General features: G+C 42.1%; 1 protein-coding gene across 15 annotated transcripts in view; it reads right to left on the bottom strand.

Moving 5' to 3' along the window:
• Window positions 1-473: 473 nt before the first annotated feature.
• Window positions 474-26,901, bottom strand: part of eif4g3a (eukaryotic translation initiation factor 4 gamma, 3a) — a 49,814-nt gene continuing 23,386 nt past the window's right edge. For 8 of the 15 annotated variants that reach the window (XM_071495379.1, XM_071495382.1, XM_071495380.1 and 5 more), the window contains 26 exons: window positions 26,080-26,214; window positions 24,687-24,903; window positions 23,124-23,897; window positions 22,541-22,629; window positions 20,642-20,930; window positions 20,367-20,491; window positions 18,622-18,741; window positions 17,461-17,616; window positions 16,835-17,032; window positions 16,047-16,193; window positions 15,684-15,920; window positions 14,242-14,346; window positions 12,092-12,230; window positions 11,640-11,761; window positions 9,701-9,791; window positions 8,637-8,754; window positions 8,024-8,241; window positions 7,117-7,229; window positions 6,469-6,641; window positions 5,435-5,560; window positions 5,188-5,269; window positions 4,760-4,858; window positions 4,419-4,565; window positions 3,368-3,449; window positions 3,104-3,250; window positions 474-1,483 (listed from right to left, as the gene is read on the bottom strand). In XM_071495379.1, coding sequence (XP_071351480.1) covers window positions 1,302-1,483; window positions 3,104-3,250; window positions 3,368-3,449; window positions 4,419-4,565; window positions 4,760-4,858; window positions 5,188-5,269; window positions 5,435-5,560; window positions 6,469-6,641; window positions 7,117-7,229; window positions 8,024-8,241; window positions 8,637-8,754; window positions 9,701-9,791; window positions 11,640-11,761; window positions 12,092-12,230; window positions 14,242-14,346; window positions 15,684-15,920; window positions 16,047-16,193; window positions 16,835-17,032; window positions 17,461-17,616; window positions 18,622-18,741; window positions 20,367-20,491; window positions 20,642-20,930; window positions 22,541-22,629; window positions 23,124-23,897; window positions 24,687-24,903; window positions 26,080-26,214 — 4,431 coding nt within the window. In that variant the 3' untranslated portion in view covers window positions 474-1,301. The remainder of the gene's footprint in view (window positions 1,484-3,103; window positions 3,251-3,367; window positions 3,450-4,418; window positions 4,566-4,759; window positions 4,859-5,187; window positions 5,270-5,434; window positions 5,561-6,468; window positions 6,642-7,116; window positions 7,230-8,023; window positions 8,242-8,636; window positions 8,755-9,700; window positions 9,792-11,639; window positions 11,762-12,091; window positions 12,231-14,241; window positions 14,347-15,683; window positions 15,921-16,046; window positions 16,194-16,834; window positions 17,033-17,460; window positions 17,617-18,621; window positions 18,742-20,366; window positions 20,492-20,641; window positions 20,931-22,540; window positions 22,630-23,123; window positions 23,898-24,686; window positions 24,904-26,079; window positions 26,215-26,901) is intronic. The other 7 variants (XM_071495381.1, XM_071495375.1, XM_071495384.1 and 4 more) reach the window with 3 other exon arrangements.

Below are 26,901 nucleotides of genomic sequence, written 5' to 3'. Positions count from 1 at the left end.
AAATTGCCGAAAATGTGTTTTGGGTGGTGTGGTAAGCTTGTGAGCACACAGACACTGTAATATGAATGAAACCCCACTGGAAAACATCACAACTAGATATATACACACACAATATAGATACACAAATATTAATAGTGTGTTTAAAAAAAAAAACAAAAACAAGAAAAATACTAAGACACTTTAAAAGACGCGGCACTGATCGGTAGTTGGTGCTTCAGTGACTCAGCAGACCACCGGATCGAGTGGTGCCCATGTAGTGAATCCTGGGCCGGATGCCAGTTTTTCTTGGTCAGATCAAACTGTTCTTCTGAAGAAGCCGAGGCGGCGTCCAAAACACGAGGAACTGAAAGCACTGCCCCAAGTTATCACACACACACACACGTTAAGATGCAACGGAGCCACCAGAAACACAAAATCTGGCAACCCACACCTCCGAACACCAACCATCCAAAGAACAAATCATGAGAATCCAATTTTTTTTTTAAATACCTTTTTGTCTTTAATGTATTTACAAGCATTTCATCTGCTCTGTAGGTCTGAAGTATTACAAGCATTTCATGTTCAGCGACCCTGGCCATTTGCTTTTTAAGTTGCATTTTTGCTCATTTCAGTTGAATGTATCTGGTTTGTTCGTCTGCGTTTGTTTTGACAGTTCTGTGGACTGACTTGCTTCTTGAATGCATACCTCTACCTCTCAGGAGGTGTATGTACATATCAACGCAGGGCAAGCCAAGGCTTTCTGGTTATTAGGAGATAACCTTTGACCATAAAACATCATACATGGACAATGTTAACAGTTCCTGTGCATCCATTTCTTTTTATCTTTGCTTCCCCTTCATCCCAAAATAATTTTGTTTTACCCTGTTTTAAACCAAACAGTGTGGAGTCAAGGGAAGCTATTCATTTCACAATTATTATTTTTGTTATTATAATTAATTATATTGTTATTTCTGTTCTGATGTGAGCATCTGCAAATGTTAAATAACTTTCATATTTGCAGTCCTTAAAAAAATAATAAATTAAAGAGTCCAGAACCTATGTATCTTTTAAGTCTCTTCTTAAAAAGTAACAAAAGAAAAGTAAGTTAAAATTTAAAACAAAAATATTTTCTATGTATAATACAGGTATTTAGTGCTTCCGCCGTTGGAATCCAAACTCAAAATGGCGGCATGTTTCAGAACCGTACCGCAGAAAAAAATTCCAGCCGTAAACATGTCGTCCTGCCCACACACACATTCTGAATGTTTGTTCTGCTGTAAGGATGCAGTTCTACTACGTCGTGTCCCCGGGTGTCTCCCTCGTCAATTATCTTCCGACTCCTCCTCCGCCTCCCGCAGCCAGGTGAAGAAGGCCGTAACAGACTTGAGGGCCACACCCTTACCCTGCTGCTCGGCCGGGTCTTTGCTTGTCTCCCACTTGTAGAAAGCGTCCTCGGAGATGACGTCCTCATCATACAGACAGTCAAAGAACATGCGGAGAAGGTCTGGAGACAGACGGAGAGAGCAAATACACATCAGTCAGGGGTGCATGAAACAGACCGATGCTTTGAAACTGAATTAAATCATTTTGATTAAATGATAAAACCAAAAGGTTTGTTTCAGACAGCGTGTTTTTCTGAGGTGCATTGTGCACGACATGTAATACCTGTTTGACAAAGAATTAAAGTATGACAGAAAACCAGCAGGGACATTATAACCTTCAATTATCATGACAATTTTCAAAAATTCCCCGCAGTTTATAACAATTAACCCTAATGATTTAATTATTTTAATTCATATGGACCAGAAAATGGAAGGATGGATGGACCAATCAAAAATGACTCATTCTTTTTAGAGCTGCAAAGATCAGTCGATGGATCAGTTGGTCAATCAGTCAGTGGGTTCAGTCGTTTTTCAAACAATGTTTTTGCTGGTTTTAGCTGCAAATACAATAGTAAATGAACCATGTTTGAGTTTCAGACTGATGGACAGATAACACAGGACAACAAAAATCCCAGCAGGAGAGAGAAAACATTTACACGTCCTATGAATTAAATTGAAGACTTTTTAAAACCTTTTTTGAGTGAACAGAGTTCAATGATTGTTAAGCTCTGAACTTTTTTTTACAATGGGTTGAATAATTCTACATATAAATTTGGCAGGGACTTAATATCAGGAGGGAGGAAGTAAGTGTTCATATTGAGCATCAGACCATGTACTGTTTGTTGCTTCCTCCTCAGCAGAGACAGACAGATGCTCAGCGTGTTACCGCAAACTGAGGCACAGCTCTGAGCAATCTGATAACTGCTTTACTCTGAACTCTGCATCAGAAAACACTAAATATGAGACTTGATGACTTGAGAAGTCACGTGAGTCCAAACTAGTTTGTTCATAACCTTTGTTTTTTGATTATCTGTAAAACCAAAACATAAACACATGAAAGCAAATCTGATTCTGGTTCCAGTTTCTTTAGATCAACGTGACTTGTTTCTGGTTGGTGTGTTTGCTGAAATCTGTGAATATGAGCATCAGTCAGGACTGCAGTTTGCACTTAAACATTTTTGCTGTTTATGAATAATTGCTGACTATGAAAGCCATTAAAAGCTCCAAGTCCATGTAAGTAAAGCACTGTGAATATCATTTCCTGTAACTAGCTCTAATCAAATTCTCCCTCCTATGAAGCTGCAGTGTCTTTTAAGAAAAGTCATTTTTTCATTGCCAGTTTGAATCACGCTCCTCAAATGACCGAAGCTACATCAAGTTAATGTTACAGAGAAAAATAATATTGAGATTCAAAGTTAATTCTTCAAAGTCTTTTACTCCCAAATAGATGAACGGTCCTTAAAGTTCTCAGAAGATGCAAATTGGAACGTCTACTACTCCATGATAACAATTCAAACTTCATCTGCTGATGAAAATCATGTGACAAGATCGACAGCTCCACACCAGCTATTAAATTGATCTTGCGGGGAGATTATAATGTCTACAATACAATACAATGCTTAAAATACAATTTAGGAATTGCTTGTGACCACAACTTAATCTTTTCTGACAAGGAATTAAGTAAAAGAAAAAATAAACGTTCTCCTTTCATTGGTGGGAGTGAACTTTCATGCAGAACTTACTTGGAGGCTGATCGAGGGTGACGATCAGCGCCTGAAGTGCATAAAGTGCTTGCAGCTGTCGCTCAGTGTCTGAGTTAAGGTACTTGAGTAATACAGGCAACCTCCTCTGGATGATGGCCGTGTCCACTCGACAGTTGGTGTTATCATCTGTGCAGTAAAGCAGGGGGCAGAGTGAGTGTGTTTGGCAGAGTGTAAATATTTCAATCAGTGGTGAGATTCGAGCAGAATAAAGGAGTCTCTCCTCCAGGTGGTGCAGTGCTTTACCTTTCACTGCTGCCTTACACACAGCTGTCATCAAAGCCCTCAGGAAGGGAGACGAGCTCATCTGAGATTCATCTAGGTTTGCCTGGGAGATGGAGCACAGAGGAGGACACACACACATACATGGCTCAGCTCAACAGTGATGCCACTGACAAACAGTTTGAATAAGAAAACAAACAACTACTCACAACTTGTTACAAAGTGCTGGAAGAAGCGGCGTGTTTGTGTCAGGGAACAGGGCTGGAGCCCCTCCCTCTGACAACAGGACAACTGTTCCCTGAGGTTTTTACATGCTGTGATCTGCCCAAACACTCTGATTTCAACCACAACAGCCTTTTATTATCCGTGGTTATCCAGCATATCACTTAACATTTGCATGTTTGCACAATTTCTGGACGACTCAGAGTTTGTATCTGTGTAGAGTCAATTCAGAGATTCAGTTGGTTTTAGATCTGAAGTAGTTCACTGGACTTGTATCAGGTCTTACTTGTGGTAAGAACACTTCCTGCCTGTGCCCCTGGAGCTGACGTAGTCAACGCAACACTCGATACTGTGACCTTTACTTTCAAACACCAAGTGGCTGCCACCACCACCTGCTTTGTTTCCCATGTAAACACCTGGGAAATCTGTGTGAGGAAACTTAAACAGCAGTGCTCACCCCTCCCTCATTACCGCAGGGCCCTTAAACCCCAACGGCTCCTGCTCAGTGACCAGCAGATAAGACTGCAGTTGTACTGGGCAGCTTCCAGGTGTGAATGTGAGAAAACAGAGCGTTGCTCTCAGCAACACTCTCCTCAATTAAAAGAAAAAAGGCGCACAGCTGGTTGCTGCCGCTGTGTTGATGTATGATGTATTTTCAGCTTGCCACGTGGCCATGGCAACATCAGGTTCAAAGTTTAAATATCTGGTCTGAGCCAGTAAACAATGTTTATGATACTAATTACGTAACCTACATGAGTTGTTTGATATGCCCCTCTGAATTTCAGCCACCAGTTTGCAGAGTTTGGTTCAGGGTTGATGGTTAACGTGTGCATATATGCGTCACTTGTCATACCTCTACCCAGTCAAAGATCTGCTCGTCACTGGCCATGTCCTCCAGGAGGAGTCTCTCCAGCTGTCGTCTCAGCTCCTCAGGAGACAAGATCCTTTTAGACAGAGCTGCCTCGGGGCTGCAGCTGTCCGACTGAACGAACTGGAGTTTCTGTTTGTGTCAAGATGAGAGGACATTGATATGGTGAGGAAGTTAAAAATAATTAGGGGAAGATGATGAAATGCAAAAAAGAAAGAGCATGGAAGAACAATGGAGAGGATTTTAGAGAGTGCTCTTTATCAGCTGTTGTCAGACAGCTGATGGATGGTGACTGTTTGATTTGAGCGGAGGCCTTTATCGACAACCTGTTGTGAGATGAAAGCCTGGACGTCCTCTCCCTCTGGTAGGAAGTCGGTCCAGTTGAGGCTAGATTCCCTCCACAAAGAAGCCACAGTCCTATGGCTCTGTGGAGACAAGACCAGACAACATATCATCTCTCTCCTCTGAAATGTATTTTTACTTGCAGTGAGAAAAATAAAATGTTACTGCTACTGGCTCAATAGATGTACAATGCAAGTGATGAGCGGAGAAAAAAAGCCCCTAAAATTACTCTGATTACTGTTTATTAATGTACAATTACAATCAGAAAATTTGCTATGGTACTGTAACTATAAACATTATCAATATATATTCCTTATTGATCATCACCTATTTCTGCAATTGGGCTATTTATTGTGCAGTTATACAGGTAAAATAAATGTGTGGAGAACAAAGATAAATAAGAGATGCCTACCATATGTTTGCATAGTATGTGCAGTATTTCAGAAATTAAGATCCCAGCTCTTCCCACAGGAAGCAAAGGTTTGCTTAATTCACTGTGAACAGAGAAAACAGAAATTAAATTAAGTTCAATCAAATTAAACAAAAAAAGTCTGCCTAGTTTTATCCTTCATACAGGGCTTAGTTTACAGGCAAATCTGCTGTAGTTTGCCTCATTGTGTGTGAATGAATGGTGAAGTGAGGTGAAGTCGTCTCAGTACCTAAAGAGCTCTCGCATAGAGAAGCCCCCTTCCCTCAGCACAGGGCTGAGCAGCTCGGCCAGGTACAGCCAGATATGGGGAATGTCGATGGCCATGTCGTCCGCTTGCTCCAGTGTATCTGCAAACCTGAAAAAAAAAAACAAAAAGCAAAAAAAAACCAAAACACGACAGTTGTTAGAACTGGACCTGCTTGAAAATATTTTTATACACATTTTCAATTCAGCTAGTTTGGAGCTAGAAAATGCTTGTATGTACTAAAATAAATACTTAATCTGCTTAATATTTGGCAATTTTCTTCTTTAAGCCTGATTTTAAGTTTTTGAATTTTGAGAGTAAATTTAGATGAACTGACTGTACAGAGATCACAGAAACAAAGGCCACATGTGAAGAGTGCACTGAAAATTAGCCTCAGTAAAGGGACTGAGGGGAGGTTTTATCCCATTTTATGGTCCTTTCATATGAACAGATTAGATTCAAAGAGAAAAACAGCTCTCTCTGCCAAATCCATCTCTATTTGGTTTTCTTTACACAGGGTTTCTGCAGGTTTCGCCAAGTTAAATTCAAACTAGCTGGTGTACAAGGTTCCCCGACAGCCCACAGTCACATCACATTTTAGAACGAACAGCACTGCAGCCAAGAGGCAAGAGTCTGGTGAGTGAAATTTAAGACTTTTTAATGTCTTCTAAGAGCTTCTTTGACGGAAATCAAATCCAAGGATTTTATTACTTTTCAAGACAATAATAAACTTGAGATTCAGATAAAAACTTTCAGTCTTCTATACACCATCAGTGTCCACTTTTGTGGTCTCAGACTTTTGAACATGTGACGGAAACTCAATGAAACCAAATAAAATCTGTAACTCTTCAGCTTACTGTCACCACAAAATTACAAGAAACGGAAATGTTGGAGGGAACAAAACATTCACACATTCACGAGAAGCAGGCCAGCACACAAGGCTGTGATGACAGTTTCATGACAACAGAAAGCAGCTGATTATTCTGATGTAAAACTGTGGATTTAGCAGGTGAACTGACCCTTTGTAGAACTGGGGTTTGGGCAGAATTCCCTGCTGCACCAGCTGGAAGAGGAGCTGGCCCATGTGGTCCCGTGTGATCTGACTGCGCTCCAGAGTCGACTCCACCCCAACGCGCACAAAGATGTGCAGCTGAGAGCCCAAATCGAGCTCGTCCACACACTGGAGAGCCTCCTGCACAGAACAAAGAAAAACGATCATGACTGACTGACCTGGAGAGCGGGGAGAAAAGGGGGACTTCACAACCCAATGCACCTGAATTCTGTTATTCTAGGAATTAAGAAGCATTTTATAAATCTATACAGTGGTACGGTATTTCATTAAATGCATCAAACCCACTGATTCATACAGAATAAGCATTTTCCTCAAATAACTGTCTCTGCAGGACAATGACGTATAGCTTTTCTCACCTTACCGACTGAGTTATTGATTTATTGCTAAAAGCTGTGAAGACAAAACGCTTGCTCCTGCACTACCTCAACAGACCCTTCATCTAACAAGTAGATTATCTGAGTCATAAATGAATCTCTAGACACAGTCATTGTTTCATTAGTGAGATTCTTGTAGAAAGTTTGTTGACGCATTAAAGCGCTAAAACTTTAGCATCTGAAAATCACTCAGCTTAGGTGCCACTTGTGAATCTCAGTACCTTGTAATCGTTAATGTGCAGGAACTCGTCGATGATGGACTTGGACTTCCTCTCCAGCTCCTCCTCAGAAAGGGCAGGTCTGTCCAGGGTCTGGACCACAGGCTCGGGTTTCACTGCCAATGCAAAAAAACAACAGTCACAACATTGAGATGTCTGTGTGGTCTTCTCTGATTGAATCCCCACAAATAATATACTCTGAAACACTGTCACAGTGGATAATATAATGGCTTTGTCCATTTATAAATTACAGCAGTTTATACTTTGCCATCCTGGTTTGAGACCTATGATAAGAAAATGCAGCGTGTGGAGAATAATCACGCAGCAGATTTTGCTTTTTAGATCTATCTTCATATTGACAATTACAAACTTTGCACTGAACAAACTAAATACCAGATCATGGCATTTGTGGCCAAAGCTAATTTATTCATATTTTGTAGTGAGGTGATTGCTTTTTTTATGAACAGGATTTTCACCCGCTGTAACTCCTCAATTCATTTACACGTGTCATAATAACAACAAGGACAATAATAATAACAAGGACTAACACTGGTAAATGTAAATAAAATTAATACCAAGGTATTAACATCTGCTGAGGCTGTTACAGGTGTAATAAGTTGATTAATGTAAAACAATTATGACCGGATGAAAAACTAAAATCATGTGTGGGAAATATGTAGAATTTACCTCATCACACACAATTTAGCAAAGTAAATTTTACACATATGAAACTAGCTAAATAGATACTGTGTGTTACTATAAAATAGATAAATATTATTCATATTCAGCACATTTCATGGTTTAACAATGTCAGAATATATAAATATAAATATCAGTGTGGTAGCAAAAAGGACTGTTTATGTTTCAGTATTACTGAATATCCTGTGTTGTGCAGCAACATGTGTCTCACCAGGCTCTCTGACTCTGCTGCGCTCTGGCTCTGTTTTGTCCTCGGTGATGCTCGGTCTCCGGGGCTCGGCTCCCTCTCGGTCTCTTCGCGGCTCCTCTGGGGTTTGACTCTCCAGCAGCTCCTTCGTACTGCCCCCCCTGATGAACGGTCCGGGCCGTGATGATGGCGGAGCAGAGATCAGTGGCTTCTCGCTGCGCTCTCTGCCTGTGCTGCTACGGCTGCCAGGAGCAGGGAAAAGCCAATAAATAAATAAGAGTCAGCAAGGATGCTGATGTAAACGAGCACCTCTGAGAAGGGAGAAAAACCTCTACTTGAGTAATGACACTTTCATCCAATTTGGAACCTCAACTATTCTGCAGTGAAAAAAAACTTAAAACTCGCCTCATACCTTAAATGAAATCATTGTCACAAAAACACAAATGGAATCAATCCAAAACCATAATTACAAAACAAATATTTCTTCTAAATTTAATGGAAATGAACCAATCAGGGTTTGAAATATCTGCCAACAGAAGGTCAGACAAATTAGCTCTCAGAGCCAAAGACACCCTCCTCAGGGGCAGGGAAAACAAAGGCAGGGAGCCCTACAGAAGGCCATAATGTTGTCTTTTACCTCCCCAGAGCTCTCCTGGCGTCAAAGTCAGGGTTCTGTGGAGGAGTGGTGGAGGGTTGAGGAGAAGGCGTGGACTGCAGCGCAGAGTAACGGTTGAGACCAGCTGTTCGTGATAGTTCTGTTCAGGAGAGAAAAAGTTGTAAGAGACAAAAATGACCAGAAAACCAATGGCTGTGATTGTGGATTATCACTAAGAGGAGTGCTGCTTCACCCGACTCACTATATACACTGTATGTATTAATTCCATATGTCAAGAGCAGTAGAAAATACAAAATGCTCAACAATGCTCATCAAAAAAGACAAATTAGCAGCAGTGGGCTTCAGGCTAGAAGTAAGATGTCAGTGGGTTTCAACATGTGTGATGTTGTTAAACAAGAGTTCAGAATTCGGGGGCTGAGTCTGACTCTTTCTGAAACTTAACTTTCCAAACACAAACCAACTTTCACACCCACTTTCGTGCAGTGATTGGCCGACACTGTGGAGGTGGGAAAGCACGTAGGGTCTCACCTTCCCTCAGGCTCTGTTTTTACGATCTTCACACTGTTACTTCTGTCAGTTTTCATGCGCACAAACAGGAGCAACATCACGAAAGCCTTCGAGGAAAGAGGTCCGACAGTGTGCACCGTTACGCCCATTTGGACATTATTTTGTTTTACCCCTGAGTGTGGCTGTTTGGAAAAACTATATCACCTTCAGACGTGGTCGGATGACACGTCATAGTGTGTATAAATCACACCGCCACCTTCACTGTGCGATATTTGAGGCATTTACTGCAACAATCTCATCAGATGATGTAGTGTGGTGGTTATCTTTAAGATGTTTAACTGTTACAACTTAAATCAGTGTGTGATGGTGAAAAGTCAAAAGCTGAAATATGAACAGACACAGAGAGAGACAGGCAGAGAGCTGAGGGACGTTAGGAAGATCAGTTTTCCACCTCTGAGTCAGTCTTGGTGTTTTTGTTTGATGAAAAGGCCTCAGAGACACGAGCTGAAAAATATTTCTGTGTTGTAGCTCCAGGTTTTCTTCGTGTAATGATGCTTCAACTCGCTGTGTCATCTTACCTGAGTCGCTGGCCTTGGCTCCTCCACTGCTGCCCTTCACCCACGTGACTTGAGCCCGTGGGCCCAGCTGGATCTTCTCATCCATTTGAGGCTGCAGAAAGAGAATAATTTCAGAATAAGCTTCAATATTCCTGCTTTAAAAAAAAGCTACACAATGAAATCAGAGAGCGACAGGAGAAATGACAAAATCTGAAAAGAAAAGTCAATGACCAAGACTCAAATCTACAGTTACAGGATTTTCACTGAGCTCTCAAAATGTCCAGCAGAGGAAGAAATATGCTTCTTTTTTAGCACTGGGTGAATTCAATTACCAGCCAAATTACTGTATCCATACCACACAGTACAGTACAGCCTCTGTTCAAATTACACTGAAACATGACAGAATGCATCCAGCAGGTGGTGCTCAAAAACCCCCCGAAAACATCGCAAGTACTTCATAGATCCAGCGGGAGGACCTTTGTACTACTAAACATGTAAATTACACTAATGTAAATCAGATGAGAGCAGGGAGAGTTTGTGTTAACAGCCTGGCTGTGATGATCCACAGGAGTCACAGGTTGAACAGGAACAGAAACCACCGGTGAGGGAGCATGTGACCGACATGGAAAAACACGAGACAAACTTGTCCCAACATAAAGTACAACCTCATCAATTTACCTGAATTACAATGCTGACGAGGTTCACCTGAGACTCAAAACACCTGGCAGATTCATCACAGACCAGACAACACAAAATGCTGCCACAAAGCCTTTCATGCTCTCTGAGATCAGTTTCTACTCAGTGGTTATTCCAGGCATCACAGCAACATGATGTTCTGCTTCTGTTGGTTTGATGGATTGTTCAACTGAACTGTTTTACGTCATTGAAGTGATTGGCTTGTGGAAATTGTGGGTGTGAGGAGGCAGCATGCTGAGCCATTTCTGAGAACATTTTGGTTTCTGGTGCTCCTGAGGAGACTGGTCTTTTAATAGCCAAAGTACAGTCAGGTGTTTTAATTTGAATCAACTTAATTCAGACTCATACAGCATCTGCCATTGAATATGTCTGCATGCACACAAATGCCCCTGCTGAGCCTTTTCCCGGCAATAATAATGTTCAGCATATGATATAAACATATAAACATAAACTTGGTTATTTAAATACCTGCATGGAATTTACATCACATAACATTATATATGTTTCTGTTTGTCTGTACAGGTGCTAATACTAATTTAAATTCTTCTTACATTTTACATCTTGCTGAGCAAACTCAATTGAAGTTGTAGCTGAAGTAATTAGATGTTTGACATCTGAAAGCTTTTTCCTCTAATGGTTTTCTATCATATTTAGTGTTCTGTAGAGGTGTGGTCCCCCTGCAAAATGCCACTTATGTTAGTTTTTGACACTCAGCTCTGTCACATCATTAATTAAAACTACCCACTGCAGCTCATTTGTTTTCTGGATCAGTGGGTTGTTTGCTCACAACGCTGTGTGGTTTCTGTTTTGACACAGCTCAAAGGTGTGTGTTTTTTTATTTATTTTTTTATTTATTTTTTTTTTTAAGCTGTCATTTCAGGAGCAAATGTTTGGTGTTACAGCCAAAATCTAAACTGTATTGATGGATTAACCAGGTCTGTAGCTCTCCAGAATCCATCATGCAATATGTTTGCATGGAACATAAGTAACCACCTGATTATTTGTGACATAGTTTTCACGATTTGCATGCTGTGGCGTGAGCAAATGAACTCTGTGGGACACCAGCCAGCAGTTTCAAATGATGACAGTATGCAGTCTCAAGGACAGTGTGTCTCTATACTCCACCCAGTACAAGGTTAAGTGCTTTTGCTGTCAGTCACTGCCTCTTAAAAGCAAATTGTGGCATCTGAAATGTTAAAAAAAAGTCTGTCTTCCTTGTCTTTGGCCCCCGTCCAGCTGGTGGCGCACTGGCAGCAGGTCTCACCTTGGAGATCTTTGGGATCTTGTTGGGGTCGATGGTCCTGCTGTTCTTTGTCATGGGCACAGTGTTCCAGGTCTCCTCTCTCTGCACACGCTGATCTCTCTGCTCTCTCTGCTCTCTCGGATCTATGAAGACACAACCACAGACGAACGGGCAAAATACAGGTTTAAAATAAGTTCAGTGGAAACAAAATGGAGTCAAACGACCGTGAAAGCGGCGGACAAGAGTGACATTCCTGACTGTTTCTGTAGCATGCTGCTACACATGATGGAATATTATAGGTCAGCAAACAGATGGGAGGGATGGGGGGCTTCCTGTCTGCTTTTGGGCACAATAGCGTCTCTGCAGGCTATAGGGACAGGAAGTCTCCCTGTATGCTAGCAGGCTTCCTGAGTCACTATAGCTGTGCCGATGTGATTCTAAGCCTTAAAGAGGATTTAGTGTGCAGGCCTGACCTGGCCGTCTCTTGCTGTCCTTGGAGAGCAACTGCTGGTGCACTTTCCTCTGCTCTTCCTGCTCTTCAATCTTCGCCTCCTTGTGGATTTGCTCGATGGTTTTCGGGCCCTGGTCGGCTCTTCTGGACACCCAGTTGTGCTGAGAGAAAAAATGACAATCGCGATGACTTAAAACCACAAACAGTGGTGCCACATTCTGTGGTTTCAAATTGATTTCTTTGTTCTTTATCTGAGACAATTCAAATGACAGCCCCGAGAATTTTAAGAGAGCATGTGTGGGTTTTATCATACAGCACCAGATACATCAGAGCACACGCAGAAGAAGTTGTCAATCTCAGAAGAATATCCTAATGTCTGGAGACGCGCTGATGAATTAACCAATGATCATAACTGACAGAGAGATCTGTTAACAAGCTTATCACTTTCAACTTGCATTACAACCCATCATGAGTCATTAATATTTGTGTCATCCCACGATGTTGAACACAGAGCTTTTGTTTTTAAACAAAGTGGATCCTTACACTGCCTAAAACGAGCTTTGCTCATTTTAATTTAAAATTTGACAGGAGCACAGCACAGTAGGGACTGAATCTGTGTTTCCGGCATCTTGTAGGAGACAGTGACATTGATTCAAAAAGCTTGTGTTAGGCAAGAGCTGCGAGGGAATCACAATTTAATCAATGCAGACATCTCTCTATTGGAAAAGCACAACATGAAACTTGTAATGTCAAATCATTTGCTCCCCGTTTGTCTCTATTTCAGTCTAGGTCCTTTTTCTGACAGTGTTCTGATGTCAGAAAGTGTTGATGTGCCCACAATGCATCAGATGTAACGTATGTACTAATGTTTCCAGCTGAAGCCCCTTTTTCAGAACAACTAAACAAAATAACTGCTACAAACAGATTCAGGTTAAAAACAACAACAGATAAAACACATTGTGTGCATGTGAGTATCTATGTGTGTATGTGTTGTACGTGACTGTGTATGCATTGACATAAATATGTGAGACTGGTTAAAATCTGTGTGTGAAGTCATTGAATATGCAAGATGCAAAGATGAAGCCACTTTATTGTGTCTGACCTGACGCTGGGCAATAAACGACATTAATTACATTAATTAAAATGTGGAAATGTATTTGTTACAACATGAACTAAAACAGCAACTAGCCCCGTAAACTGTGTCAGAAGTGATAACTGGCTACATGAGCTGTCTTCACTGAACATATCATGAATAGTTACACTAAATGTACATTGTGTTCAGTTGTGATCCATCTAACTAATATAGTCCTTCTGATTTCCCATGTTGTAATACAATCTTGTTATTTCTGTTCTGTACTCTGAACAAACTGCACCTATTGTGTGTCTGTGTCCGTCCTGAAAGAAGGATCCCTCCTCTGTTTTTTTCCCAGTTAAAATATTTTCTATGGGAGTTTTTTCTTATCCAAACTGAGGGTCTCGTCGATATACAGACTGTGAAGTCCTTTCAGGCAATTTTGGGCTATAGAAATAAAAATCACTTGACTTAACACCTGCCACAGTTTATGGGGTTGTCATGGCACAGGGTGGCCAGCTGGCTCTGGTTATCTTTATCATCTACAAGAGGGAGAAACTGCAAAATTACTTTTCATTTATCTGAGCTTGCTGAGTTTACTGATGAGATATTATCTCATGAGGTAAGGCCATGGTGCAGGACTGATCTGTGAGCGGATTCAACATTTACAGGTAGCAAGAGCTGGCTTTTTGTCTTTCTGCATTTGTGCAATAAAAAGCCTGTGCACAGTATCACTGATGCCTGAATCCATGTGTTAACAAACACGGCATGAAGAGTGTTTACTGCCTCAGCAAAAACCTTTACCACGTGTTATCAGCAGTGAGAGGTGATTATGTGCTTCTCTGTTCTCCAGTGTATTTTCCCACAGGTTTTTCCCTCATCAGTCTTTCTGAAACTGTGTTAAAATTCAATAACAGCAGCAGCAGTAGTAGTAGTATCCATTTAGCAGATATGACCAGAATGTCTAATATCATGTTCCAGGAGGTCAGAGAGATCAATGAACTAAAACTCATCGTGAAGCTGAGTTTCTTTGAAGAATGTGGAGTCTGGACTCTCTACAGCTGTGCAGATGGAAAAAAAGATCACAACCACACACTCACCAATCTCAGGTCTATAACATCCTGTAGCATAAACCGTATCCGAGAAGACGTCTTCCTCTCCTTGACGATTTTTTCCATCTGATTGAAATACTGATCCATTCGAGGCTGGAGGGGGAGAGGGAGAGAGACAGACAGAGAGAGAGAGAGAGAGAGAGGGAGGGTTAATTTGATACATGAAGGTTATATTCTCTCTCTCTCCATTCAACCTACAGGACAGCTGGTTTCAGTGATTTCCACATTAGTTTTCCACTAAGTCGACCGATTGTTCAGTTTATTACTGGAAGCAGAAGCCGTCCAGAATGCCCAAGATTAAATTGGAACATTTTGAGAGACAGCAGCACAAAAACTTTAATAGCCCAAAAAGCATGGATCCAAATCACTATAATGGCCTGACATTAAAAGGTCCATATTCAGGAAATTACCATATTAAACAGGATGGAACTCATCTAAAGGGCAAGAATAATGATTTATGAGCATATTCTGTAGCATTTACCACACAAAAACTGCACTTACATGGTGGTAAAGAGTGTAAATATCTTGAGTAGCAAACAAAAAAAAGGAAGTAAAGCAGAATTAGCAGTTTTCCTGGTCAGATGGTTTTCCTTTTGCTGGGTGACTGGTAGATGATGAGGATCAAACCACACAGTACAGCAGAGAGAGAGAGCAGAAAGGCCCTCGGGTCAGATAGGTCTCTCCAAGCATTTGAGGACTCTGGCTGCGTCCTGCTGGGAGTCACTGATCTCTACACTAGAGCCAGTCAGACAGAAAGCAGAGTGGGGACACTGTCGGGGATATTCCTTGTTCCTCATAACCTCCATAAACAATTTCTCCTCTGCCTCTGGGGCTGAATGTAGCCCAGCTGGTGTGGGATCAACTCCCACCAGAACATGAACTGTGCTGCTTGGATCAGAATCACCACCTGAATCCAGAATCAGCTCCTCCACCACCTCCTCACCAGCTGAACCTGTGTGGAGGAATTTATCTTGGCGCCACGTTCGCACAGATACTGACACGCACCGCCCTTCAACTGTTCTGATGTCACAGTGCTGCTGACAAAATGCTCACCTCATAACTTCATCCTTGCAAACACCTGCAAATATTCATTATATTTTATTCTGAATGGGGAAAAATTCTGCTTAACACCAGCTGCATTTCATTAAGCTTAAGCTTTCCATCTGTAGACAACACACTGTTATAATGTGCTAATCACGGATTCTTCACAAGTTTAGACACCTTGTTTTGGAGGCTACAGTCTGTTGTGAATTGAAATTACAGTGATCTGATTTCAACAGTCTTTGATCAGCTGTGCAGCTCTTTCAACAATGAAGCTCACTAATTAAAGGGACGGTATGAATTTGTGGGAAAGATGCTTATTCGCTTTCTCTCCAGGAGTTAGATGAGAAGACTGATAGAACTTGAGAGTCCGAGTGTTAACTACTCACCTTGGCCTTCTCAAAATCCAGGTCCTTGCCGATGGTGGTGAGCAGTCTGCACAGGCACTCTAGAGACTCCTCATCGTGGTTCTTCAGCAGCTTGACCACACAGTCGTGCATGATGGCCTCTGTTAGCATCTTGAGCTTGAAGAGTTCGCCGATGAACTTGATGTTGCCGATGGAACGCCGTCGGGCCTTGTCCTTGGCTTCCTCCAGCTCTTCCTGAAGACGCTCACGCTCCGTCGCCTGACGGGACCAAGGAAACATTACACGTATACTTGCATAAACTAAAACCTCTTTGTTAGAGCTGAGGCAGACTTAGGAGTTTCACTCTCTTCTGAGCTACAGCATGAAATGATGTGTCACACGTACCGATGCAGCAGAGTCCAGCTCCTTCTGCTTCCTCTCAAACACCACATCGTCCACCTTGTCCTTCTCAAACTCCTTCTGACAGCGGTTTAGCAGCAGCTTGCGAAAGTTCACTGTGGTGTTGGGTTTGTCTGTCATGGGCACTTTAAGCTGCACAGGAACAGGAGACATAGTGGACATAGTAGAGAAACAGGAGTAAGTAAAGACAAAACCTTTAAAACTGTTGGATATTGTACACTGAATCAGGTGTTTTCTGCGGGTTATACTGTATTTTTTCCCCTGCATATACTGCATATACCTAACACATGTGAGGTTAGGAATATCAACTGATTGCAGACAAAGAAACAAAAGTTTTCTCTGAAATTCTTGTTAACAGAGTATCTATAATTGAGGGTATGGATTTTTAATAAATTGTGACCTGTTTAAAAGGATTATTTCTGAACTGATTTTCATGTTAATCATATTGTGCTGCATTTTGCAGCATTATATTGCATCAATGCAGAGCTGAATCTGAACCAGTTGATCTGTTTGCTGAGTAAACAATAAGCAAGTTGTTGGCTGTTTACTGAGATGCACATTACATGCACACACCAACAGTATATTGCCACAATTTGCATGTCATCTATTTGCATCCAGTTAATGTTCCATCGCTGGGTTAAGCAATATTCAAACACTTCTCCTGCCAAGAGCCTCTGGACAAGTCCGGTGATTTAAACCTTACAAACACAAGCTGCTCTTATCCTACAGCCTACACACTTCATCCACTCCCATCGACACGGTGATCTGCTTACAGTGGCGAGGCAGCGGCACATGTTTCCATAGGCCACCGAGAAGCTGGGCTCGTCGATGGCCTTCTCAAAGACCAGGTCGATGACGCCTTTGAGCCTCTCCTCCGTGTCAATGGTCAGGTCTGTCACCTGCTTCATCAGCTGGTTGAACTTCTGAGGCGTCAGCTTGTTCAGGATGCTGCGGACCTTCCTGAAGAGATCCTGAGGGGAATCGGTCATATAAGGTAGTTTATCACTGTCATCAATCACAACGATCAATCACCCAATCAACTTGGAGACTATTTTGGATGCAACATGAAAGTCTAACTCTGCTGTGGGGACATTATTGTTGGGACTTCTTGAGAAAGACAGTTTCCCATGACAATGAGGAAATTATGTAAAGTTATTTCTTTCTGTGGTTGGTTAAATCATTAATTAGGTAATAACTACACACCCATTTTTCCTTCCCAATATTCACAGAATTAAACCAAACAAATGATTTCGTTTGAATTTCCAGTTATTTTTAAAATCTTCAATCAAGTGGAATTTATGGATCACTAATTATCTAAATTAGTCTGAGGCATGGAGCTAATTTTTATATCCACCCACTGTTTTGTGTATTTTCTTGTGCGTCGTCCCACATGTCCTACCTGTGTTCTCTGTGTCTCGGGATCCTCTACGTGGCCCTCCCTCTTCATGCCCGGTTTCCAGGCATTCTCGGACTTTTTCAGCTGCACGTCATCATTCACCGACACGTTCATGATGATCTTCCTGGGGGGAGGCCGCCGTGCCCCCATGTTCATAAGCTGCACACGCAGTGAAAGGAGTAAGTAAGTAAAAGAGTGAGAGGAGGGTAGGGTGCAAGGAAACATGATTCAGACTTTTCTTTTCTCCCCTACTTATTATTTATTATTTAGCACTTCCATGCTTATTTTTGCCAATTTTCACTTAGTGTAGGTATTTAGTTATCTGCTCACTTATCTATTTATTGTGTTTTTTTCCCTTTTAATTGTTCTTCTTGGATAATGTTAAAATTCCAAGAACAATCCTTATACCTTCATATCTGTTTCATAAATGTGAATGTATATTAATATAATGAAAATGAGCACTGGTACAACACTTTACTCTATGTAATAAAACATGTCTGAATATAGAATAGATGAATATGTTGCTACACTCAAGTCGGTTAAAAGAAACAGTTTCTCTTATTAACTTATAAACTGCCATGCTGAAAGTTAAATGAGGAGATCCACACTGCTCTCATGTCTGTACTGTAAATATGAAGCTACAATCAGAACCAGGTTAGCTTAGCTCAGCACAAAGACTGAAAACAGGGGTAATCAGTTAGCCGGGCTCTACCTGAAGCTGAAGAAGGTCTGCCTTCAGACACCTGCTTCCATTCTTTATGCCCAGCTGTACTAACCTTCTTCTTCTAGCCTTATATTTAACTGACAGAACTGAGGGGTATCAATCTTCTCGCCCAACTCTTAGCAAGACAGCAAAAAGGCCTATTTTCTAAAATGTTAAGCTATGTCTTTTCTGTATTGAATTAACCATCATCTGAGAGCAAGTTCCTCAAATGTATCAGATCATTAAGCTCCAACGTAGTTTTATCAATCTTTCAAGAAAAGTTTGAAAGCTGTGTTTATAGCAATTATATTTTGCCCCCACTCAAAGGCATCACGATATCTATATTGCCAGAGTGTTGAGAGAAACAGGAGGTAGAAAGTGGAGGAGTGTGTGTGCGTGTTATTTTATGAATGATTGTGGCAGGCTGTGAGAGTGTGCGTGTGTGTGTGTGTGTGACTCACCGCAGCGCCTCGTCCTCCGGTCATTTGCCTGCCAAAATCTGCGAAGGCAGGTGTGAAATCAGGTCCTCTGGAAATCACCCTGGAATCCACTACTCGAGATGGCAACTTGTTTTGGTTCATCTGCACGACACATAACATACACAACACATCATCACACACACACACACACACACACACACACACACACACACACACAATGAATCTAACAGCAGGGGGAGCAGTGATCCTCTAATGATACTGGCAACAGGGCAAAGGGAGTGCATGTGTATGTGTGCGTGTGTGCGTTTCTAACCCAGTGGTCTCTTAAAGGTGACCCCTTGTAAATGACAGTCATACCACATTAACAGCTTTTGGTTTATGCATTATCACTGTACTGCTAATAAATTGTGCTTGTTGGGTTCTGCAGTCTGCAGTGAGAGAAGTCAGAACCAGATGTGGAAGGAAGGAAGGACGGAAGGACAGAAGGAAAGAAGAATGAGAGGAACACAGGAGAGAGTGAAATAGTTGTGGGGGAGGAGAGAAGAACAAATCCAGTTCTTTGTCTTTCAGCTGCCCTTGACTTCCTCTCAACTCCTCTCCAGTGAGATTTCACTGTCTCCCACAGAGAATATGAGACTATGGGACTGTACCAATCAACTGTTCGCCGGTCTGGTTGTTCTTTTTGGAGAGGTGGGGGAGGGGCATGCAGGCTCAACTCTGCCAAGTGTGACATAATAGCAATGTGATTTTAATCAAAACAGCATTTCAGCGGGCCATATGCTCCACCCATACATATGTGGGGATCAGAGGAATGAACCAAACTCTCTGTGGTGTATCTTTGATCCGGTCCACATAAAGCACCATCTAAAACACAGCCTGTTGCTATAAGCCGCTAATGAAGAACAATGGTTCATAAAGAGGTTTATTCCTAAATGAGGGGTGCATCTAACTATTATTTTCATCACTGATTAATCTTATTCATCAGGTGCTAGCTTCATTGCTTAACTTGGCAACCGCAAAAAATTGATGCATTAATTTGCATAACTATTTTCCAGAGCCTGAGGTTTGGTTTTCGAATCGCTCATTTTGTTTAACTAACAGTCCAAAAGCTGATGTCTTTGCGTTTACAGTGATGACAATAAAACAGCAGATGCTCACATTCGAGAAGCTGGAGTCACAGAATGTTTGACATTTTTGCTTGATGACTAATCTGCCCGTCGTTACAGCTGCACCGAAAACTAAACTGAAATAATAATCATGCTCTTCTGTTTACAGAGGTGAAAACTGGCATTGTTTTCAGAGTAGATCTGAAACGATTAGTTGATCAATAGGAACTTAATCAGCAACAATTCTGAAAATCTATTTAAGTTCACTAGTTCTACTGATTCAAATATCAGTCATTAATAACACATTGAATATCTTTGGGTTTTGAACTGATAGACAGAAAAAAAGCAAGACACTTCAAGACGTCTGGCTCTGGGAAACTGATTCATACATTTTATAGAACAAAACAATCCAATTAATCCATCAGATGAATAGATAATGTAAATTCACATTAGTGTCAGTCCTAGACAGCAGAAAACTCACTCCCCACTCTCCATTCTTAGAGCCTCCAGAGGCTGTTCCTTATCTGCTAAGGACACAGTCTGGACAGATGATGTGTCCATCCATTGATTTATCTACACTTGACTGTTAGAGGTTTAGTAACAATCCTTTTGTTGAACGCTCTCTGAATGTGTGAGTTTGCAGGTCTACCTGTAACTTACCTTGTCCAGCACCACATCACTGATCGGTGGGAGCCCCTCAGGCTTCTGTATGCAGGCAGGCATGAACTGGAAGCCCAACAGGAAGTCCCTGTCATACTGACGCTTCCCACTGGGATCGGTTAGGTCTGGAGCACCAAGCAGGGTTTAAGAGGGAAGGAAGGAGGAACTGAGTAAATACAGCAGCTTCACACATGGAAGCTCCAAAAGGCAGAATATTTAGATTTCAGCACAGTGTTGCCAAAACTTGAATGTCCAACGAACAAGATGAGTCATACCCTCCATGTCCTGTGGAGCCCCTGAGGAGCTCTCCTTGTCTCCGGGGGTGGCTCCACTGTCACTGCTCTCTGTCTCTGAGGTGTGGCCTGCTCCGTTCCTCATGGGCTCCATCTCAGCCTCACCATTCTCCTCTGGGGCAGCAGGCTTTCTGTCAGCCTCTGGGCTGCTGGCAGGAGCTGGAGCAGGGGCGGAGGTGAAGACTGATGGTAGGGGCACAGGGCTGCCGCTCAGTGGAGCTGACTGCAGGGCCTGGTCTCCAGCAGGTTGATCCACTGGCCTCGGCTCATCCTTAGAGGAGGCAAGATTCAGTTTTCAGATACATAGGATTTGTCAGTAAGCATTACGCTCTGCTGTAATATCATTTAGGAAGATAATAAATTATTAACAGTTCAGTGGTTGCAGTCATGTAGCTCTCTTTGAGTGCCTTATGGGGGATTTAAAGTACAAAAGAGCTCTCTAGGTAATTATTTGACAGTCCATCACATTTAAAAACTACTAGAAACGCAATGTATCTAAATTACACCATCTGTAGTTATCAGTTAGGAGGCTATAAAAGGGTGATCTGCTGAGAGGGTGAAATGGATCCACACATAAAGAGATTACAAAATGCAGGAAACAGAGAGATGAATGAATTAAAGTTAGTGAAGGCAGGAGACCCAGGCATGACTCCGAGATGATGAAATGCACAGAGGTCAGAAGAGGTCAAGTAGACCTGAGGTTTAAGTGATGAGAAACTACACTAAAGACAGAAAAGGGGAACAACGGGAGAACAGCGGGCTCGTTCGAGTCAAAAGAAACACAAACGTGCCAATGTGACAATACTTAAAGACTAAAGTTAAGCCAAGTTTACTGTATAATCAAATTTTTTATTAATAAAATTTTTTAAAATCCAAACTCAGAAGTTGAAGTGAATTGAACTTATATGTCCTAAGCTATTACATTGCAGCTGTCTTTTTCTGTGATAGTTTTGCAATATCTTATATTTTCATCATCGGGCATAATCTGGCAAAACGTTTTCTGAATTAAACGTTTGGTCTGGTTCATCATCAGTCTATGAAATGTCATAAAGTAGTGAGAAACACCTATTCAAATTTTCTAAAGGCCAAAGTGAAGCCATCAAATTAGTTAAATTAAAATCAAATTGCTGGTTTTATTTGACCAACAATCCAGAACCTAAATAAATTGACAAATAAAAGCAACAAATGCTCACATTTCAAGCTGAAACAGTAAATGTTTGGCACGTTTGCGTAAAAATACCTCAAACACTTAATCAACTGTCAAAACATTTGCTCATTGATTTTCCTGCAATCAGCAAGTTGACTCATTGACTTATCATTGCAGCTCAAGTAAAGCTATACAACTTAACAGCGCTTGTTCAGTGCAGACTAAAAGAAGAAGTCTTACAGTGGGCAACACTGGTATTTGGTGGTGTGAACATTCTCCCACAGCTACGAGAACAGAACAGAACAATAAAGGAAAGGAGACGAGAACAGGACAGAGCTGATTCTGCAGAGGGTGGGCCTGGTGAGCCATGAAGATGATGGATAACTCCTTGCTGTCATTCTCGGACGATAACAACACCCCAAAGTCGTTTACGTCTGCTTCCCAAACCACACATGTGGAAACATTTTCCACTTGAACTACTGCCCAACATTGTGCTTTTCCTCTTCTCTCTCTTCTCTCTCCTGCGATACTTGGTAGTCATTTAAAAAAGGCTTGTACAAAAATGTGATCCCAAGCGTTTGAAAAAGGTGACATAATCTCGTAAAATGATTGAAAAGTAGGTTAATTGCTTGTCTCTGTGTCAACACACACACAAATGATTTATACTTTAAAGCTGCAATGTGGTGTTTTCTTCCTCCTCCCTCGTCATCCTCCTTTTTTTTTTTTTTTTTTACCTCGTCCTCCTTTTGTGGTGCGTCTCCAGAAGAGATCCCTTCATTTGGTTTCCTCCAGGTCTTTGGTATAGCAGAAGCCGTCTGATTTACTTCAGGACAACACAAACGCAGGAACGTGCAATCAGCCACAGCCAGTCAGAGAGCAGCACAACCACAATAGATGTAAAAGTGAAATTTGTGTTTGAAAAGACATGATGACAAGAAAAATTATTTTGTAGAAGCAAACTTTACAGCTATTCTATGGCAAATAATTTTTGCAATTATGGCTCTCAATTATGATGAAAACCAGAAAATTACATGAAATGCTACTTAGTCCTAATGTGTTGAACTTAAAACATGAATTTAAAACATTTCTCATAATTTCTAGGATATTCTGGATGCAGGCAGTTCATTATATCTGACTGTATCTTTAAGGGGAATTAACTTAACTATGGGTGTTCATAAAACACCCTGTTGCATCATAGAGCCACTTTATTTAGCAATTTAGGCATAAAACCATAAAAACATCGAGGGCTAATAAAGCAACCTCTAATTTAAGGCTGAAATGAACTTCACAGCTGCTGAAGTGCAACAGATGTAGTACCTGTAGTGGGACTCTTCCTGATGGGTGCTTGATGCTGGGACTCTGTTTTACTGTCAGTAATGCCACCATGTGCCTCTGTCCCTACTCTGGGGACAAGGTCTTTAGTGTCTAAGGGCTTGTTCGGCTCGTCAGCCTCTGTTGTGGCCTGCACTAGAGGCGGAAGGCCAGGGGGAAGCATAACTGGCAGAGCCGGGGCGGGGCTTGAGGTCAGGGTGACTGGCACCACAGCCACAGGTGCCATTGGGGCAAGCGCAGCAGCAATGGGAACCTCTGGTCTCATGTCAGAAGGCAAGGTTTCAGAGGAGGTGGCCTCTTTGTAAGCAGGAGCAGAGGCCTGGGGCTGGAGTGTAGCAGGAGACAGAAGAGAAGGCTCATGAGCCGCGGTCTCTAGCTCAGCCCCGGACTCTGCAAGGCCGTTCAAAGCCTTGGGGGCTGATGCAGGCGAGGCAGCCAGAGTTCTTGGGGCGTCTGAAAGAGGCTTGTCTGTGTTGGGAGTCTGAGATGGCGCCAAAGAGGGTTTCTGCTCGCCAACTGTGGACGAGTGAGAAGAGGCTGAAGCAGTGGATTCCCTGGCTGAGGGACGTTCATTGGCGTTGGCCACTGTGAGTGGGAGAGTGACGGGGGCGGTCATCGAGGTGGGGAAGGGAAGCTCTTGTTCAGAAGTGGGCTCAGTTACAGGTGTGTTGGCCTCCAGTCTCTCCACAGGGGCTTCAGGCTGCACAAGCCCAGGTGAGGAAGACTTCTGGACAACTGGCTCCAGTTTTGGCGTATCATCTGGAAGGAGGAGGAGAACAGATAAATACATGTCTTCAGAATTCAACCAGCAAAAGGTAATATCTGTGTCGTATACTGTAGATAGATAAATAAATACTTTATTAATCTCTTGGGGAAATTCAAAGGTATGTACGTAACCATTCTTTAAACAGTGAAACTATACAATTACTCAATATACACAATATACAACCACACAATTATTTGAAATTAAATCTGTAAAAAATAAAGTAAAAAACTGTAGCAGTAAGCTGTGACAGTCTCAGGGTCAACAACCAGACAGAAACACATTTCCAACATTTGCATGGAGGTGAAGAGTTTAAAACTGCAGCCAGAAGCTTAAAAAACTGGTCCACAGAGATAGAAGTTCTAAAAACAATGAAAGATAAAACTTCTTTCTGAGTAGTGTGAGTAAAATGTTCCAGACAAACAAGGAAATCTGCTGAAACTACACTCTCGATTTGTAAGTGAAATGAAAGTGAAAGCGTTCAGTACGCAGCGAGTTCTGGGAAAAACAAAAGTGATGCATAAAATGTGTTTGGAGATCACCGTTTGAGTAAAAGGTGATTCGGTGCAGGGCTACTGGGGTTGTTGCTCCATGAGGGGGGCAATAAAACTAAAGATGACATTGCCTGACATGGGAGGCACAGCAGTAAAACAAGCCAATACTTAGTTTAATTTTCATGATTTCAACATGAAACGATGGTTAAAACCGCCTTGGTTAGATTGTTAAAGAGTGGCTTCCTGTGAGAAGCTGTAGATTAAAAACATGGCGAGCATGTTGGGGCAGACCTGGCCCTGGTTTGGTGTCTGAAACCCCTGTTGTCAACGGCTGCTGTGGCTGCTGTGGCTGCTGGGGCTCCAGCGTGTAGCCCCCAGGATGGGCCTGCTGTGGCTGAGGAGGCTGAGGAGGCTGAGGAGGCTGTGGAGGCTGAGGCTGCGACGACTGCTGCTGCTGCTGCTGCTGCTGCTGCTGCTGATCTGGAGTTTGGCTGCTGCTCAGCTGCTGCTGTGATTTGAGGTAGAAAATGTGAGGATAATGAGGGTGCGGCCATAAAAACTAGCAACACAGAAAACCAGAAAGACGAGGCACAGAGATGAAGGCAAGCGCGCATACAAACAAATAAACGAACAAACAAGCCCAAACGCAGGATTAAGCAGAAATAAGGAGTCCGATGGAGTGTGGTCAGATTAAGAGGACAGCAATGGAGGACAAGACAGGAGGGATAAGACGGAGAATGAAGATCAATGCGGGAAGAATGACAGGAGGAGGGGAGTGGCTCAGAACAATGGAGAGTAAAGGACAGAGAAAAGGAGGTATTTACATAAAGAAAGAAATCAAAGGGGGCACAAAAAGACAGAAAAAAGAGAGGAAAGACACTGTTAACATCCACAGAAGGACACAAGGAGGAAGAAGTCACAACGTCCCTCTTCAGAATCCAGGAAAGTTTTCTAATTTGGGCTTAATTCATTTCATTTATCAAAATGTGCCAGTGGCATTAACAGTGGATTTCAGCATCCATACCAATGACCCACAGCCTTGCTGGGGTCCATTCTATCCATCTGATTTGGGGCTGCAAAACCAGTAGCGGTGGTACCGGTGGTAGACTGGGATTGAGAGCCACTGTCTTACCACCTTTACTTCTAGGCAATGCTCTTGCCCCAAGAAGAGCCTTAAATTCTTTGTTTAAAAGAGCAGATTTGCAAGGTAAGAGGACCAGAGTGGATTCTGTAGAAGGAGTAGGAGTATACAGACAATGCTTATGCAATCTACTGTAAAAGATAGTGAGTGAATAGAAACAGTGATAGCAGGGAAGCAGGTGTAAGATTAAAACAGCTGTTGACAAGATTATAGTGAATTGATTTTACTGCGATGAGAAAATAAAGTATTTTTTTAACAAGTGATGCCCCCCACCTGCATGTCTAAACATATGTGGTGTGTAGTGACGGCGATAAAATGACTCTTACTATCTGTATCTGTAAGTCTTCATGAAAGTGCCAATTAGATTGTGTAAAGACGTCCTATACACAACAGGTGTGTATCGTTTCACTCAAAGTCATCATGAATTTCTTATGAGACAGCGAGATGGTCGAATAAGATAAGACACGTCAGTCCTTCTCTCAGCAAAAGCTTCGTGCTACTGTAGATGAGATATGCAAGAGTGTGGGTGTGAGAGAGCCATACCTGTGGAGGGGTGGGGGTAGAGGAGGGGGGACCGACAGGAGGCGTTGAATTCCTGCTCCCTGAACCCCCTGCCATGATCTCCTCTGTGATGTCCCTGCCACCCTGATTGGGGTCACGGATACGGATCTGGGAGGACAATGGCGCAAAAAAAACAGACCTCACTAAAGCACCCAAGTCTTTGAAGGACCCTGCTTTGGCCACATGTTTGTGAGTATTTGCCATCAGCAGCATTACACACAGCTACAAACTGATAATGATGCATAGAACAACAAGAACCAGGAGAAACACAACATCTCGTGTGGTACAGTGAGCGCCCGATCATACAAATAAAAACAAACATTTGTTGTGTTACCACAAGCAAAAGGAAAGCACCACATCCTTCAGCCTATGCACCCAGTAACTCAACCCCCAGTAACATTTTTGTCACATCTTCCTCCACCTTTTCTTACTTTCCTTTCTGTAACCTTTGCACGAGTTACACTGATTATATTCACTGTAGAAAAGTTCAACTTTCAGCCAATGAGAAACCTCCAGAAAAGCTACTGAATGGGCTTTGAGGTGCGACTGTTATGTCAACAAAGAATCTTTTTATCGTCACTTTTATTTCACAGGCTTCCATGAAAACAAAAGATTCAAATTTTTTAAAAAGAATTCAGTATTTTTTTTCAGCAGCGGTGGCAATCACTCCCCTACGAGCAAAGTTCACAGACTCAACCACCCCCGCCCCTCGCTGTTGCACCCCAGTTAATGTCAGCTTATTAGTTCTACCTTCAAGGGCTTTTTTTTTTTTGGAAGGAACACGAGTATTTTGTAATTTTTTGA

This window comes from Trachinotus anak, unplaced genomic scaffold, assembly GCF_046630095.1.
Source record: "Trachinotus anak isolate AG129_WGS33_773 ecotype Australia unplaced genomic scaffold, CSIRO_AGI_Tana_v1 ptg000013l, whole genome shotgun sequence".
NCBI lineage: Eukaryota > Metazoa > Chordata > Actinopteri > Carangiformes > Carangidae > Trachinotus > Trachinotus anak.
Note: the sequence above shows the minus strand (reverse complement) of the source record. Positions and strands in the feature narration are given on the sequence as shown.